The 18,664-nt window shown below is 39.2% G+C and overlaps 1 protein-coding gene across 1 annotated transcript; it reads right to left on the reverse strand.

Moving 5' to 3' along the window:
• Positions 1-1,457: 1,457 nt before the first annotated feature.
• On the reverse strand, positions 1,458-7,826 carry DYNLRB2 (dynein light chain roadblock-type 2). Its single transcript, XM_065661621.1, has 4 exons — positions 7,758-7,826; positions 7,465-7,540; positions 3,915-4,082; positions 1,458-1,765 (listed from the first exon to the last, which is right to left on the reverse strand). Exons 1-4 carry the CDS (start codon positions 7,758-7,760, stop codon positions 1,722-1,724), a joined length of 291 nt encoding a protein of 96 aa, XP_065517693.1. The 5' UTR covers positions 7,761-7,826; the 3' UTR covers positions 1,458-1,721.
• Positions 7,827-18,664: the final 10,838 nt, after the last annotated feature.

Below are 18,664 nucleotides of genomic sequence, written 5' to 3' on the forward strand. Positions count from 1 at the left end.
ACCAGTAGTGTCCTGTTGATTTGCATAGCCTTAGCACGCTGTATAGCCCTTATGGGCTTCATTTCCAACACACTGGGCCTCTGGGTTTGCTTCCTCTCAGTGCCCAGAATCTTCCCTGGTCCCCAAGCCCACTGCTTGGGTGTGGGATCTGTCTGGTAGCCTTTGAGATCTCAGGACTTGGATACTTCAAGCTCCCAGGAACAATTCTCCCAGATTTTTCAGTGGAATCTAGCACTATCAAGCTACTCAGCAAAATCTGAACAAACACTCAGATTTGAAAAATATATCACCAGGCTTTGATACTCTGTTTTGTGTCAGTTTTGAGCGATACATAACATAGTCCTAACAGTGATCGCTGACTCCACATCCACCGGGACCATGATTTATCAGTTTCATAACCTCAACCACAATTCATATGATGTACCACAAAGATCCCTGAGCAGTGTTCAACAGATTCATTTTCCTTTCATCCTCACAGCACACCCCCCCCCCCCATTTGTTGTTCTTCCTTCCTATATCTAGAAGAAAAACCTTCTTGTAACCAACCGAAAATGTGAAGTTTTAACATCTAATTAATGGATAAAATTTATATATAATCTCTATAACCTGAGGTGATTTATAGTACAAGCATGACAGGATGTTTTTTCTAGCACAGGGTCAGCTCAAACTCCTTCCCTTTCACACTGTCTTCATGTACTCAAATGCAAAGCTTCACAGCGTTTTGGGACTTTGAGGACAGCAGCGCTGGGAGAACCGGAGTGCTGCAACCTGCTCTGTACTGCCCTCCCACAGCCAGGATATTATGTCACCAGAGACTCATCTCAAAGCACTGACACAGGATTATCTTCTGAGCAGAATGTATTTGTAGGTAGCTTTAGCTGCAACAGCATTTTGTCAGTGCATCTGTTTTAAAGGCACTCAGATCCGATCTCTAGTGCTGCTGTATAAAAACAGATCTGATTTGGGAAACATTCTAAGCATTAACCCACCCTTCGTCCCATGTCACTAAGTTGTGCTGCTTGTGTGTTGTATCTAAAGACTCGAGTAGATACCAAACAGAACTGTTTACCATTACCAACAAACAGTAGTTCTGCATCAGAGTGCAGGCTCAACTTTGTCTGCTTGAAATCCCCAGTACTGAAAATATTAAACGGAAGCTATTGCTTCCATATGTAGAAGTTGGAAAATACTAAAAGAGCTTTTCTTTCACTCTTCTTTCCTTTAAAACTTAAAACCCAGGAGTAAAAGACAGGGCAACATCCAGTCCACTGCTACTACCATGAATTACCCTTGTGTTCTTCGGTTTGTGTAACTGTGAGTACTTTGGTTCATAAAGACACACTTACAGATATATGAATACGCAGTCTACAGCTTCCCTTGAGGTAGGATTTCTCCCTCTGCATAATGTTAGGAGTGTAAAGAGAATGATTTAATTGCAAGAATAGCTTGAACATCCATTAAGAGAGTTTTCAGCATTTTGCTTTATTATTGCTCTCCTGAGTATCAAGATAAACATACAATATTTTCATAGATGCATTACGATTTGCTCCAACACAAACTGATATAGCTACAGCTGGGAGCTTTAAATTGTCCACATTTCAGCCATGACAGTTACACTTCAGGTAAAATTAGTTAGTGCTATGTTTGATACTGAATAACAACAAGTAGTAGTAAACAGGTAGAACTACATCATTGTCTCTGAAAATATTGCCATAGTAGGACTATTCACATGGGTTCTGAACAACGACCAGGAGATAATCCTTATCTGCAAAAAGATTTAAAAATGTTTAGTTCAATATTTTATTTGCTGATAAATACCCTTTATTTATTATTCCTCTTCAACTTTTTATTTCTAAAACATAAAAGCAATGGCACTTATATGAAAAACACATTTAGAAAATGTAAGCACTTTGTACAAAAATCTGAGATTACAGATAAGAAAATAATCTGTGTCATACAGCTTAACTATACCATATTAAAACTATTTTAATAAGCAGCAGGTATGCTTTCAAGAAGCTGTAAAAATATTTGAACAAGATGAAAAAAGTCACAGGATAAACACCTGGAAGCTAGCATTTGTTATAATAAAAATACTTTTGACACCTGCAGCCTTTTCTGCAGGTGCAGAGTTCTTTCAGTTCACTACCTAGTTTATTCAGAATCAAGAACCCCGTTTAAAAAAAGCAGAACAGATCTGAATAGACTTCTACTGTGAATAAATTTTAAGAATGCTAGACTTCACCTACTAATTCTAAATGCCCAGGGACGTATTGGAAACAATTCAGTTGGGTAGCTATTTAACATTATCTGTTAACATTTCTTGAAGCATCCAGTGAATTTAGCAGGGTCATATCTGCTTTGGAGAGTTAGAAGCTTCACCCCTGCATTTGTCACTTTCATGCAAAACCAACTTAATATAAATCACAGGTGGCTCATTTGCCACCTTCTATTACAGTAACATACAGTCAAGCTTTTGAACAACTGATCTCCCTGTTAGCAAAAGAGCTTCACATTTTATACCACTTGTTTTCAGGCCAACATGCTTTAATAGTTGCTAGTCAAAACGCCACCTCTGAAAAATAAGTGAAGGTCAAATGCAAAGTAAGAATCAAGTACATCAGTTTAAATCAATGAGCAAAACACATGATTTAAAAAATGCATTATGCTTACACTCCAAAATAGAAACTAAACTAAAATTTTAATCTTGGTACCAGCTGATGACTAATGTTAACACTTAATGACAGTGCCAGGTTTCTTTCACACATCCTGGTTTCATAGCAGCATTATAAATAATTCTATCAAGGCATGGTAATGCATACCTACTGCAGTACCTCTGCTCCACATTGGCTATGAAATCAGCATTAGAGGACTACCCCAGTAAAGGCTGGTCATCACTAACACTCACTCAAAGAGATACCTGAAGCTTCCTCTCTGTTCTGCATACACCCATTGGACACTTCAGTCACAGTCCTGCATACTGTTGCTCTCTCAGTCAGCCAGCACACACAGCAGGATCTCTGCTCCACTCTGATCCCACTCCCACTTTGCCTAAGTCACCTTGTACTGGTAATTGAGCACAGCTTCACCACAGCTTACAAAAATGCAAAACTCTTTGCACTGGAAAGGACCTCAAAGTTCATCCAGTTCCAACCCCTGGCATGGGCAGAACACCTTCCATTAGACCAGGCTGCTCCAAGCCTCATCCAGCCTGACCTTGAACACTGCCAGGGATGGGGCAGCCACACCTTCTCTGGGCACCCTGTGCCAGGGCCTCACCAACCTCCCTGTAAAGTATTTCTTCCTTGTATTTAATCTAACCCTGCTCTCTTTCAATTTAAAGTTTCATCTGGCTTTGTTATCTATTTTAGAGACACAATTAACAAATTAACATATATTTGTATTTATTGTGAGTGAGAAACAGATTACTATATTCTCATGGTTGCTTTAAGAAAAATAACTGTATCACAGTTACTATGTTGGTGATAATACTGTTTATCTGTGACACAAATCGTATCTATGGCTAGCATGTCATAACATACTAAGTAAAAAACATTTTTTAAGAGAAAAAAATTATTTTTTGCATTTGTTTTGAGCTAAAATATATTTCCTGTCTTTAGTAATATATATAGACACACTCTGCTTGATATATGTTTATTTGTCCGGTTTTGCTTTGCGCAAACCCACGGAAACCAGAACATTAATCAGATCTAGACAACTTGTTTCTGAGCTTCAATAATATGAACTCTGCACGTTAAAATCTTAACACATCTGGGTATATGGTGAATATATGGTTATGTTTTCATACATTTATTTTCAAAAATAGAAATTTTCTACAGTAGCTTTCCTTTTTGTAAAGGAAAAATCCCAAACTTGAAAAGACATACAATTCTATTGTTATTTTAATAGAAATATACCTGGAGCTACCATAATTTCATGTTTCTTCGATCTGATCCTAAGAAAGGTTAGATCATTCTGAGGGTCAATGTCTCGTACTGTGCTCCTAGCTTTCATGATGAGCTGCTGAAGAAGAGCTGCATACTGGACTGTTGTAGAGTTATCAAGAGTTGTTCTAACTGGAATTCCTGCAAACAAATAATTCTCTAATAATCACTCACTTTAATTGTATATTCTTCATATACAGCAGATCATAAGAGGAAAAAGAAGGATTTCATAGTGCTTTCTGTTTTGTAGCAGAAAGGAGTTATGTTGATTTCAGGTATCTACATACTTTTAAAAGTACCATTTACATAATCACTGGCAATTAAACATTGAGTTGTCCTGTGGAATTTTGGAAAGAGCCTAATTGCTGTTTAAGGCTCTTAAATACCTACCAAGTTCCATTCTGCAGTATTTAACCAGTTATGGTGTCTCATCAGTTTAAACAGTCACCAAATTTGTATCTTGGCTGCAAGAATCCAGCCCATACTTTAGCTGTAGCATTTGGCATGTGCAGCAGTAGAAATTACACATTCCCAGTGAAAAACCAAGAGCAATCAAAGGGCAGAAGTGGCATATTTGCATTTGGCAAGCAAACCCACCCATGGAACAACCTCTTCCAATTAGCAGCAAAATATTGACAATTGGTAGTACACAGTGTCCTGATCCCAACTTCTGAAAATATGACCACATAAGTCAAGATTAATTTTTAATGATTTAATTAATTGTTGCTTATCAATGATTTGTCAAATAATATTTTTCATATTAATAGGCTACCAGGTGAAACTAAAAAGCAGAGTTCACTCTAATCCTAGAAGTGTCAAACTGTTTGGCTTTAATAAGCATGTTCCACTAATAAAAAATTTATTTGACCTACTAGCAAAGACAATAGATGACAAGCTGGCAAGGCAGTTTTCTCTTTGCATACATTTATACTATGCCTTCCAGATGGACAGGATAGCAATACAAAACCAGAGCAATATGACTTGAGCTAAAGAGTTCGATTATGAATGAAGAATCAACATGTAAAGCCAGTGAATGCCACATAAAGCGTTAAAGGCAAAGGAGTAAGAGAAATAACAGAACCCCCTCAGATATTAGATTACTCCATAATTTTCCTAGTAAAGTGTTATTTGACTCACTTGAAGTCTGTGCTGTCACTTGAGAAATACTTTTTAGTTTGTAGGATGTGAAGTGTAGGGAAGACCCAGTAGACCCTTTTTGTCGAATGTTTATTACACAGATTATAACTGATGTTTTAATGGAAACAACCAGGTGTTTCCAAGCACTGCATTAGCATAAGAATACGTATATAAGCACATCATTAAAGAGTAAGTCACTCAAAAGCAGCAATGAATTAGTGTCAGGTTTGTATGACCTTATACCTAGATGGTCACTTCAACAAATACATCACTTTTAACAAAAATGGTAAATGTTAAATGATCCTCCAAGGTCTAATAATAACATGAAAATGCATGGACACTGGTGACATCCTTAGATTAATACTCAGCTATGGCTGCTTTAGGACAAATTCTCTTTGCCTCTGCCTCCGAATTACAGAAAGGCAAATAAATCCTTCATTAGAAATGCTGCAGTGTGATCTTTCTCAGCTGTGAAGGATAGCAACAGTTAGTGAGGTTTTCCAAATAAACAAGGTACACTTAGCATAGAGTTTCAATGAACAAATCAACTTTAAGCATTAAAGTAAGTGATAGGCAATGTTTGCATCAGGAGCTTTAATTTGCTATTTCACCTGCATACTATTATACCTACATGTACCTACACTACTATAAAAACTTTGTGAAGGACAACCATTCATGTTAGTGAAAAGAGAGTTTCATCTTTTTAGATGAAATACATTTCTAATGGAGAATAGTCTCTGTGTATTCACAACTGTCAATGAAACATATCTAAATGATAAACTAAACCCCAAAATCCTGCACTAGTTTTGTCCATCAGCTTCAGCCTGGCCACAGTTCTACAAGTTTGTGAGGATGAGGAAGTCTGAACAGGACCCAGGGAACTTTATACCTTGCTGTGAACAGTCTCATGTGCAAAAAAGGGAGGTGGAATTATCTCACTCTTCAGTAAATCAAAACTGAGACAGATGTAGTCCAAAACAGTCTTTTAGCACGGTATCATCCTAACTCTGAAGAGCTCTACCTGAGGTAATGATGCACAGCAGTAGTACACCTGATTGGGAAAGCATATTAGACCAACATTGTGCCAAGAAGTCTACTGTTCCAAGTAGCAGAATATAAGAAAACTGGGTTAGTTTTCTATTTGATTTCAGTAGTGGTTTTGCCTTAAGAAATATATCAGTCCACAAGCTCAAAAAGGATAATCTGTGTTATCTAAATGCTTGATTTTGTTTACTTTTCATCTGCAGCTTAGTCCAAGTGCTCATTGGATCAAGTCACATTCTGTTCACTGAAACAATACAGAAATGGCTGAAGCAGTACTTGTTCTGCAGGCAGGCTGCATTTCACCATAGCTAACAGCCATATCTAGACATGAGCACGTGCAGGCAAAACCCAGCTTTTCAGTTCCTATTTGCCAGGCTATGCGCTTCTCTCTTGACCTGCATCATCTATTATGTGAACAAAGGCACTTTTTACTCAACGTTTCCAGGCACACAAATTAAATTGTCCACATTTTCTAAACACTAAACAACATTTAGGCTTTCTTAGTTTTCTTGCCTGCTGCTGCTAATCTGCTGTTAGCGCCATAGTTCTGGGGACACGAGAGACTGTAAAAGTGAAGGAGGTCAGATAAATTATAAGCAAGGTCACTTGAGTCTTTTTTGTAAGGGAATGGTTGAAACACAATAACCTGGGAAGCTTAGCTCCTGAAAACTGGTTTCTGTGCAAGCTTTTGGCTTACATTCTTCACAATCACAGCCAAAGCTGGCCTGACATGAAACTTGCTCTTCCACCTATGACAACACACCGTAACACAATTTAAAGAGCAATTTAAAGAGATTCTGAATATTTAGCAGGGCCAAGGAATGGCCTCCAGAACAGGAAACCAACTTTGTTCAGTAGAAACTTTTCTCCTGATGTTTTTGTTCTGTTGTAACTTTTCAGAAGAGGGGGGCAGTGAATTTTCTTGTTTATACAAAGAATTTTGGACTAAACACCTGCAAAAACAACATCTTAGTGACACGCGTTCTCCTTTTCTGCAACATACCAAGAGACACCCAAGACGTGGTTCTGAAAAAGAAAGTATAGTTTAGATAAACAAGGGGGATAAGTAACAACATGGGACCTCTTAAATTAAGATTATACTTCTAGCCATTTCTCCAGAGAAAACTTAAGTCAAGGCTCTGCTTTCCATTAACTCAACCGAGAAACTGCATCATATGGAGAGGTTGGAGAAATGGCCACCAACCAAACGTTTGTGTCTTGATTCGTCACAGTCACACCACCTTCACTAAACACCTCGTAATCCGCAATTTTGTGCTTCGGAGTTACTATGCTCATTACCACTACCAAGCTTGTTACTTGGAGAAAGCAGATGGCGTTTTACCTTCGGCGTTTATCACGATAGTCGCAATAACACCTTTGTGGGACTGAATCCTCTTTAGGGTTTCCTCCACTTCAGCCTATGGGGAGAGAAGACAACACAGGGCACCTCTGACCGGCGGCGTGCGCGACCCCTGTGAGGAGGCCGCGGGACCGCCGTGCCCCACAGCAAGCCCCACAGCAAGCCCCACAGCAAGCCCCACAGCAAGCCCCACAGCAAGCCCCAGGCTCAGCCCGCCGCCACCCCCCCATTCCCCAGCCGTTCGCCGGGGCGGTGGGCGAGAGCAACGCCATTACCATGGCCTCGCCACCGCCACGCCGGCGTTGCTATGGAGCGGCGGAAGTGACGCGGCGGAGCGGTGCTGCCCGGGCGGGGCCCGTGTGGAGCCGGCCTTGCGGTTGTTCGTGGGTTTGGGCTGTGTGGTGCCTGGGCTGTGTTGATGGGCTCTGGTTGGGCAGTGAGGTGGAACTAATGCAGGTTGCCTTAATTCTTGGTGTAGAGGGGTTTTTACTTGGCTTGCGTTAAAGATGAGGCTGATGCTAAATGTCAGAGACGCTAAGTTATTGTTACTAGAAATAACGTTTTTTCTTTTTCCTATGTGTAAGTGTTGGCCTTGCCCATGCTCTGTTTTCCCTCAGAGGTTACATGCTATGCGGGTGTGTGGAGCTGTTTGTTCATCAGTAGATGTTTTTGAGTCTAGGTGTACTCTGGTCACTATGTATTGATACATAAAACAACTGCAAGAAATGCTGCTGCTGTATTTTACAAGACTTAAAATAGCAATAGGCTGCTTTTATAGCACTGCAGTGTAAACAAGTTGCACACGTATTTCTGTTCCCTTCACTGAAGTAGTAGAGGTATAGATTTCACATGCAAGATACTTGAAGAGCCATCATTCTCTATGCACACAGTAAATAGTGCTGATGTGTTCAAAAGGCTCTTAACTGTGTTTTTAAGAGAACGAGGCTAGTTTTACTCAATTTTATGTGTTGCATGTGAAGCTTTTTGTGCACCTTGCCACTTACAGCTGCTTACCTCAAAGAGCTGTCAACTTTACAGTCTGGTGTTTTGGGAAGCCGCCTCTCACCCTATTTTTTTAAGCAGAGTGGTTTTAAGAACAAATTAACAATCTGGTTATTAATCTGCAACCATTTAAAAATCCAGTTATGTTTGAAAGTTGCAACAGTATCAGCATGTAATTTAATGTAGTTTAAGGCCCAGTGTTGCAGCGCAAATAACAGCAGTGTATGGGATTGCCCTATCGCAATGATATTATTCTAGGCATTTACTAAGTTTCAGGCTGGCAGGGGCAGCATAGACCAGAGGTGTTGAAGTTGCTGTGTATTCAGGTAGGTGTGTAACAGAATTGCAAATCTGGTTGATGAGGGAAAGGGGAAATTATCAGAAATACCAGTATTTATATTCTAAAAGCTGCTATTAGGAGTTAACCCAGCACCCTAGGACATGCTGTAGAAGGCAGTCAAGCACACTGTGCCTGTAGCTGATACTGGGCCATGTAAGTCACTGCTTCAGCTGTGTGAGTTTTCACTTGCTAGCAGTTTAGCCAGCACTGCAATTTGCCTTGATAGCACCTATGCAGGTTTGCCACATTGAGATGTGTGGTGTTCTGATTTTTTTTTTGGAAATGAAGTATCTTTACAGATTTGTTTTCATTTTATTTGAAAAATTGGAAGCACTGGTGTGTGATTATTGAATCTGAGTGGAACATCTGCTGAGCAGTTTTGTTATAATACAGTCAGTGCTCTTAAATGGAGATTTACAGATTACACAGTATAAACCAGGTCCTACTGTTGGTGTTGGTCACAGGAGTGATCCTTGCTATTACAGTCCAGTTGAAGTCAGCACACTGTAGGATAACATACTGTAAAGGATTACCCCCAGTAACTGGACTGGCAATTGCAGGGATTTAGAAAAATGAAAAGGAGGTACTTTTCTACTCTGCTGGCCTATTGCTCTTTTTTAGTTTCAGAGGCTTTCAAGACCACTGTTTTCCCACATGGATGCAAGATGCTTACATGTCTTTTTACAACCAATAAAAGTACCAGCTCAGCTTTGCAAAAACACTGAACTAGAGACAAAATGACAGATAGCATGATGCAGGATTATTCTTGGAAGCATTATTTATGCTCAGCCTGAAAGACTGAAGCATGCAGACTTTACAGACACTCAGGCTTTGTCTCAGACTTAGACACGTAACAACAAATGAAAATACTTTCTTTGCTACTTGAAATTTAACTGAGAATTCAGATTCCAAGCAACAAAACTATTGTTTTGATATGCAGTAGTGAATGCAGTATTAGGAACACAGTGATACTGCTTGGGAACCAGAAACCCCTCATAGTCTAGGACTGGGATTTATCAAATGCTTATCTGTGTGAAGAAGTTTTAAGTATTTGCTAGTAAAAGTAGCCAGAGATGCTTAAACTTTAGGTGCTTGCACTTGTAGTCTGGTGTTCGAACTAATTTCTGCATTTATAGTTAAGACAGGAAAAAGAAAATTGGCTGAAAGATGGAGAATATTCAACTGTTCTTTCCCCCTCACCCCCCATATTTGACAGAAGATGTAATTCTCCACATGGAAGCTAGGAAGAGGATTTTGCTGGTAAGTACATGAGAATTCTATTCTTTCCTTACTGCTTGAACCCAGAGACCAGGAAGAGGTAGGGAGGGAGTAAGGCAGACTGCGAGGGACTTGAGCTGTACTGAAGTGCTGTAAACAGTCTTGATTTGCTGACAGTCATTATGAAATAGCATAAATCATTCTATACAGGAAGAAATTTGCTTTTTATAACCAGTGATCTTGATTGCAAGTAACTGTAAAGGTCTGCCAGCTATTAGAATAATTCCCTTGCCCGTGTGGTGAGAGATCTCAAGAGGTTTTAGTTTTGTTGGCCTGTAAAGTGGAATGAACTCGTCCATGACCAATAGTATTGCTGGTGATGATGGTACCGTTGGTTGTTTCAGTTTAATCCTCTCTGCCAAACATTCTTCAAGGAAATTTTGTAGAAGCAAATAATGTGGCATAGTAGCTTGAAGCCCATTCTTAGCACACACCCCATATGAGTATCTAAAAATAAATGACTATGTGGTATTACATGATCATTTTGACATGATACTGACAGAAAAATAGGAAGTGTGTTCAGGTGTAAAAAAGTTTGAATATTTAGTGGGGATGTGTAACTATGTATCATGCTTCTGGTCAGTCACGTGCCAACCAATGAATGGGAGCTAGAGTTTGGATTTCCTTCCCAAAACCTCTGTGGAGCAATTACACTGTGAATGTTCTCAATTAATTCTCTGTCTTTCAGTCTCTAAGGAGCTGGCTTAGTTTTGTAGAAGCAACAAGGAGGTTGAATTCTGCTATCCCCAGAAGGCTTCAGGAGCAAAAGTGTTGTTTTGTGGCAGCAGCAGAGGAAAGTTATGGGGCAGAGCGTGCTAAGCTGAAAGTAGTCAGAGTGAGGTTTGGGGTGTCTGTGGATGGAAAAAGTAATCCGCAGGGCTCCAGGGCTGTATGTGTTCTTCCCATCTTTTAATAGTTATGCAGTAAGCAATCAATTGTTGACAGTATCTCCTTATGTCTGTGAAATATAATAAAAACCATAATCACTATTGTTAAACTGAAAACATCTTCCCTTTCTCCTGATTAAAATTTGGTTTTGATTTTACTAAAAACTCCTTTTAAAAGGTGAAAATAGAGGAAAACAGAGTAAAGTTAGTTGGTTAGTTGTCCTCTCAATGTTATGAACTGTAGGAAAGATCCTGCTTTCCTCCACCTAAAACTGGATCATTGCAACCATGTCACCTAGAGTGAATGAGATCAAGATCTATTCCTGTCTGTCTATTGATAAAGTTTTATTTGTTTTTATTTTTTACCTTCTTGAATCCAAAATATTAAGTTGGGAAAGTATTTAAAAAAACGTGTAAGTCATGTAGGCATGTATGAAGCAATTTTATTCTGGAGATCCATGTTAGAATGAAAATTCACTCAAAATATTTTTTTGTGTAAAGATTTTTTTTTTACATTTGAGAGCAATTCCTACCCCCCCCCCCCCCCCACATTCTGTGAGGAATTTCTAGCTCGAATCCTCTAGATGGTGCTACAGCTACAGCACAGGGAAATGAACTCGCTGTTAGGTTTCGTCTTGCTTGTTAAAATGCCACTTAAGTTACATATCGTACTAAAGGATTAATGACTTCAGCTACAATACTACTTACAGGTTTATGCAAGGAGGAATCCGCATAGGTGGATTAGTTATCCTCAGCTAAGTAAGAATAGAACTTCTTTTATAGATACAGAAATCTTGCAGGGACCTTGTCTTGTGTGGTCGAATTATCCCCTCATCTCTTGAAACCATACCTTGAGTGCTGACAAGGGCAGGGGTGGCCAACTGTAGCCTGTGGTGCTGATTAAGTGACATCAATGAGCCTCTTAAACTCCCAGCAGATGTTGCTGCTTTTGTATGCTAATGGCAACTTCACAAACCATTTTCTCTTCCTTCTGAGAGCAGATGTAAGTACATGAAAATTACTTTCTTATATCAAGAGCAAATTGATAATAACCTTGGTTCAGTTGGAAGGCAGAGGCTGTAGAGGCACTTTATTTGTTAGTTGCAGAAAGCTTATGAAGAACTTCCTCAAAATTAATTTTTTACATTCTGCTAACTTGTACTGAGGTAGTTAAGCAGAATCTGAATTGTGAGCACACTGGTGCCTGGGCTTTTAAACCATCCACTCGGAGGCTTTCAGACTGGCGTGTGAATCTGCTCCAGTACACTTACCTTATCACCTTGAAGGTAGATACTCCCCTGCTACCCTGGTTATTTTAGTGGGTTAAGTTTAGTCAGAACAGGCATGTCAGCTTATCAGCAGTATTTCTCAGCGTTTGATGACCTTTATGTGGTCTGCTGTGAATATACAATAGAAAGTGTTGTGCATCACAAAGGAGGATGCTGTGCCATATATGCTGATGTTCCACAGTCCTGTCTGGTAGGAAATGCCCACTGAAACAGTAAGAGTTTAGAGGATGACTCTACTGATGACTGAATCATATTGAAGTTAGCACCGTTGTTGACAGTGAGGGCTATGTTTCTGGTTAACTTGTACGGAAGCACTGGGCTCCAGAACTGTGAAAACAGAGGGGCATAATTCAGGAAGGATTATTATCCAGGACTGCTATCCAGTCTCTGTTATAACTGAGTCTTATATTTAGTTCAAGGGTATAGACTATGTCCTGTGTGTCATTTGTAAGAACAAGAAAGAACTTGCCCATCTTTCTAAGACATCTGTCCATAAAAGGTGTTTTCAGACAGTAATAAGGGAGTAGCCATTGAACTGTATTTTAAAGATTCATTTCACCTGGATAATTCCATCCTTTCTGATGTAAGTTGACACCTTGCATTTTAGAGTCTTGGTGAGGCTGGACTGCATTTGGTCACCTTTTCTTTGGACAAGAGCTATATTTGCCATTACTTGAGTGTTCTGGGTGATCTTTGAAAGTCCCAATTAAACTACTGCACAGAAATGCAACATGTATTTTGATGATGCAATATTCTTATGTATTATTTCATTTCAGGTCCAGAAGAGTTCCAAAATATCAGTCAGTCTTGGCAAACTAAAGAAATATGAAAACACCTCACTAATCACATGACTAAACATAGAGAGATTTCTCCAGCACTGTTGCCATCAGCTCATTTAACAGGGTAAGAGGTAACTGCTTGAGGCAATTTTGCTGTTAGGAGTTTTTCTAAAGGCTTTCTTTCAATGTAAAAAAAGTTTACAGACTTAATTGTGAGAGTTACTGGGACCACTGTTTGTAGAACAATGATGAGAAAAGTAGTTATAACAGAAGTAATTATGAGGCAGACTAAATTTAAATTTGTTATATTAGAAAAATCAGAATTCCTGGTTTTAAAGAAAAGCAAATGCAATTGCAGATTTTTTTTACATCAATTATTGCTTGGAAAACTTCTGTGTTTATACATGACACTGACTCTTTCTCAGCAGGAGAATGCTGTAACCAGTAACTCCTAGGCTGGATTACCTGAAAGCCGAGAGAAGGTTCTGCGATTCATATCCATGATTTGTCTGACATAACTCAAATTGCTTGTAAACTTTCTGTCCATTGGAAAACTGGGATTCTTTTTGTAGTTATTCTAATAATCAAAATTAGTGTAACTAGAGACTTCTTGTTTTGGCATTGGTGTTAATCTTGCATTGTTCTTAGCTTCTCTTTTTAGGCATCTTAATGTGATGTGTCTGAGTCCAAAACCAGAAGTAAATTTAAATTCAGTAGTAAACCAGAAGGCTTTTAGAGGTGGTATGTGGCCGCTGCAAAACTTGCTGGGGTGAGTAAGGATTTGCACTAGATCAAGTTGTTTTGTAACCCAGCATTGCAGCCTCACCAGCTGCGTTCTTCCTGGATGTGTCACTGTGACTTAGTAAACTTTTAAATGCTTTAGTCACCTTTACCAGGAAAGCTAACCAGAAAAATGTGTTAAGTTCAGTCTTTCTACAACTAGAAAGCTTAGAAAAATGCCAGCAGAAAAATAGCTGTAAAGGTAACCTGAAGTGGTGTCAAAGTAGCATCCTGTGACGAATGTCTGCAGTGCTTTTGGAACTGGCAAGCTCACAAGTAAATGTAAAGGTATGACTGACATCGTTAGAGTGGAACCAGAAACCATGGTGAAATACTGTAAGCTGTCTTTCATGTGGAGTAAATGTTTCTGTGAGGTTGTACATGTAAATTGAAAAATAACCACTGGCACATGGTTTCCAAGTAACCAATATTCAAACACGGGTAGGGGCTTTCTAAACACAACTTGCATTACACCATCAATCATGACCCTCGGGATTTTGCGTTCTCTTTCAAGTGGACACTTCAGTGCATCCTCCATAGCAGTGATCTGTGATGTCAGGGTAGGAGCTGTTGCCAGTGGCCAAATGTTGAAGGCACTTTTCAGTCTAGTCCAGCTCCTTTCCCCCTCCCTTGTGTATCTTATATTTTATCAAAATAGAATACCCCATTTCTTGAACATAAGTTTTCACAACAGCTTACTGAGTAGGGGAGGTTATGTTGGTTTGGGAAGATCTCATCACCTTTAGAAGCTGACCTTTCAGAAGGTGCCAATTGTCAGAATGCCTGAGTAAATAACAGGCAGGATAGTATGTCCCAGTATCCCCTTGAGCTCAGGGGAAGAAGTGAAATGGGAAACTGAAGTGCCAGAAGGTGCTGATATCCTTCCTTTTATACTAACATCTTTCCTGGATTTTATGTAATATCCAGGTTCAACTCCATAATTCAGGCAGTATTGCCATCTTCTATGCAGTTGTTTTAAAGCTTTGTTGCCCCCTATGTTTTGTGTAGCCTTTTCCCAGTCCCTCCTTTTGTTGCTGTTTCGCTTTGACCTATTAAATATTTAAGATTTTTTTAGGGAGGGTTTGCGCATGAATGAAAATTTAAAACTGTTGCCAGCTTCCTTATGTGCAGCAGCTATTATAAGTAAATAAATTCAGTAGTGATTCGATGTTAAACTGTTATCACAATTTGTGATAGTGCAGAGTGCTGGTATTTACAGAGAATCGGGATGTGATTCTCTTGATCAAAGAAATGATCTGTACTGTGGTACGAGTCTGTTGTTTGACAGCATTTGTCATTGTCTTCTTCCTCCTCTCTGACAAGTGAATCTGAGCCTTTTCAGTCTGCACAGCCCAAGGGTTTATACCGAATAAACTCTGCTTGGAGACTGTCATGTCAATGTAATAAACAGCTTTGGTTCTAGACTTAAAATCCTTAAAAAAAAAAAGCTAGTGATAGTTGCCAAACGAATGTTAAAAGGATACCTGAGAGAATCTTTCACATTCAAATTCCAATAAAGTTTTATTTCTGATGCCAGCTTAAGCTCACTGGATATAAGTGAAATTTTGATATCAGCATACTCACTGTGCAGGTAAGATGCAATTCAAGCAAGTAGAACGTAGCTTTAGTCATCATTAGGACAGTTTTTAAAGGATAGAAATGAAAAAAAAAATATAGTTCTTAAGTTGTATCAGATGGCATAATTTTTTTTTAGAAAGCTTTTAAGTCTTCCTGCTGGCAAGCTGTTATTCTAATGTTTATTTTGATCTGCTCCTGTGTCTTAATCCAGGGAACTTTACTTGCTTTTCAGTTGCCAGTCTTATGATGGTTCACCTGTGCTGACTTACTGGCTGTAATTTTTAATGAGGGAGAGATGGGAATTGGCCTCAAGGGCTGCTGGGAGAATGTTAGAATATCACCTCAGCTGTTGACCCTGGGTTGTGCTTTGCTGGCTGCCCACTTGAGCCAGCTCCTATCTCTTTGATGCTATACCCTGAGTGTGTCTTATACGACCTCACCTTCTTGTGAGGCTTTTTCTCCCTCTGCTTACAGTGATGCAGCAATCATTGTCCATGGCAGCATACTGAGAAGTGTGACAACAGCAAGTCCCTTAGCTGCTGAGTTGATGCTGATTAGGAATGATGTTTAAATAGAACTTATTGGTCAAGCGGTATTGACATAAGGTGGAACCATGAGAAGGTGAGCCTAACTCCCATGCCTAAAGAAGGTAAACAAGCAGGTGAGGTTGTGGTTTGGCCTTCAGGTGCTGTGTGAGTGCCAGCAGCCAGTCTGTTCCTTATGATCCCTTCATGGGCACATTTATGCACTCTGACCTGCTGATCAAGGGTTTTCCTGTTGTGTAGTTTCTAAGCTGAGTTTCTGTACCTTACCCATCTCATCTTGGGTTGCACTTAGTCCTGGTAATTTTTCTGTGACACAACCAGCACCACACCTCTCCTGCTTTCAGTGCACTTGACTCCTTGACTGATAACACAGTGCAGTTAGAACAGATATGTGGTTCTGAGAAAGACTAATACTCTGAAGAATGTCCTGAACACTTTTTTACTGGGGATTTTACAATTTTTGGAAAAGAACTAAGTCATACAGTGGTTCTTGCAGTTGGGTGAAGTGCTTTAATGTGGTATTGGAAAGGGAACCTTTTAGGATGGTTGCTATTTTAATGTTCATCTTTGATTAAATCTAAAGATACTTTTGACCAATCAGCGATACCAAAACTACATACCTCTATTTCTGGTCTAGTTCTGGGCTAGAATGAGCACTGCATTAAGGCATATTTATCTTAAACTTTGGTCACATGCTAGCTTTTCTAGAAAGCATACTTAAGAAATAAAATTGTAAGCTCTTCATAAATGTCTAGATGGCTGACCACTCTTTGGCAAAGATAAAAGCTTTGAAGTGGGCTTTTCTGTGACTTTTAAATCCCAGCTGGTCCTTAATGGTCTTTAACAAAGAGTCAACGAATGCTACAGATTTTAGCTATAGTACAGATCCTTCACTGCTCCATTGTTTGGAACTTCAAAATCTGCTAGGAAAAGCTGTAAGAATTGACTTGGCAGTTTAAGTACAACCATCCCTGGAGACATCCAAGGCCAGGCTGGGTGCAGTTCTGGGCAACTTGATCTGTTGAAGATGTCCCTGCTTATTGCAGGGGGTTGGGCTAGATGAACTTTGAAGGTCCCTGCCAACCCACACTATTCTATGATTCTGATTCTATGAACTGCTGCCACTTGTAGGGCTTTTTCCTGCTGATATTTTAGAGAATAGCATTTTTTTTAGAGGCTACTCAACATATACTTTTGCCTTGAAACAAATTTTATGCTTTCTTTGGGGCTTGATGCTGTACTGAGCAGATGGGGATGGCCATTTGAGGCAGTCAAGTCATGTAGTACCTGTGATGCTGAAATCCCCTTCTCCTTTCTTCGCGCTGTCTTGGTTCTCCTTAATTGAAATCAATGGCAGCATTGCAATTTTAGTGGGAATACATCTGTGTTATGAGAGCTGGTGCAAGTTTCTCTTCCAGGAAAATAGCAAATTGGTATTAATAGTTACAATGCTTGAAGAGGACTGGATATGATGGAGTGAAAATGAACTGAAGACAGTCACTATATGCTAACACGTGCAGCAAGTTCTTTGGTTAGTTCATGATCCTGAAATCTGCCTTTATTTTGAAGGCTAGATGGCGGAGTGTCAGCATTTCCATAGTGGATCAGAGCTGTGAGTATTCTAAACCAGTATCTTGTTTGACAATATTCATTATATTGTGTTTTTACAGTAAGGTGAAAGGACATTTTGCTATATACATGTTAGAAAGTATAATTTTTCAGAGAAGTTCACCTCATGTTGGGGATATTTAGTTCCTTAACCTCACAGAGAGACAGAAGGTCTTGGCCTGTTAATGATGTGTTGTGTGATCTTCAGCAAACCAGTTCCTTGTGTCTCTGCTTCCCTTCCCACTCTCCTTTGTCAGTTTCCCAGAGCACAGGCCTTCTGCTGTGCTTGCTCTATGTCTAATACAACAGGGCCTTGATCTCTGCTGGGGCCTCTAAATATACCACTGTATAAAATAAAAATAATCCTCCTCACAAATAGGGGCGCGGACTGGGAATTTCAAAAGGATGGAAGAATGAGTCAGTTTTCATGGACTCCTTTAAAAATCAAAGCTTTATGCATGGAGTTTTATGGCAATTTTGAGACCAGTCCTGTTGCTGTTGGCTTCAGTGATGTAGGACAGCAGAACAGATTCCAGAAATCTTCCGTTGTATCTGTCTACTCTTTTAGATGTCACAAGAGAGACTTTTAGGGCAACAGATTGAAGTTCAGGTAAGATTACATGTTATAATTACCAGTGGGATTTATTTGTCAAATTCTTTAAGCACTGAGTGGAAAAATGCATGTGCATACCTTAAGAAAAGGGAAGTGTATACATTTTTCTACTCTAAGCCAAATAAAGAATAAGATGACATGTGCGTACACATTGCAAAAAGATAAATAAAGTTATTTATCAAAATAAATATTCAGATTTTCCCTGTACCTAATATGAGTATTTGGAATAAAGTTATAGAATGACTGTAAAACTTGGATTTCTTCAGTGTTTTTAGCTGTATATGTAGACTAAATAAAACTGATAGTTTTAATTAAATTTGAATTGGCTGTGGTATTGCACCACTTTAAAGGCCACTGGAGACACTCAAGTTGCATTTAAAATCTAGTATTATAATTAGTAATATCTATATTTATTATTGTGGTAATTGCACTTTAATGAATGTGCTTACTACTAAACAAAGCTACAAAATCTAACAGCTCCTA

This window comes from Lathamus discolor, chromosome Z, assembly GCF_037157495.1.
Source record: "Lathamus discolor isolate bLatDis1 chromosome Z, bLatDis1.hap1, whole genome shotgun sequence".
NCBI classification, from domain to species: domain Eukaryota; kingdom Metazoa; phylum Chordata; class Aves; order Psittaciformes; family Psittacidae; genus Lathamus; species Lathamus discolor.

What these genes read in the sequence shown, in the direction of transcription:
- DYNLRB2 (XM_065661621.1), bottom strand. An exon ending in TATCGTGATAAACGCCGAAG is followed by an intron (nt 4,083 to 7,464) that starts GTAAAACGCCAT and finishes ATTTGTTTGCAG; the next exon opens with GAATTCCAGTTAGAACAACT. An exon ending in TGAAATTATGGTAGCTCCAG is followed by an intron (nt 1,766 to 3,914) that starts GTATATTTCTAT and finishes ATCTTTTTGCAG; the next exon opens with ATAAGGATTATCTCCTGGTC.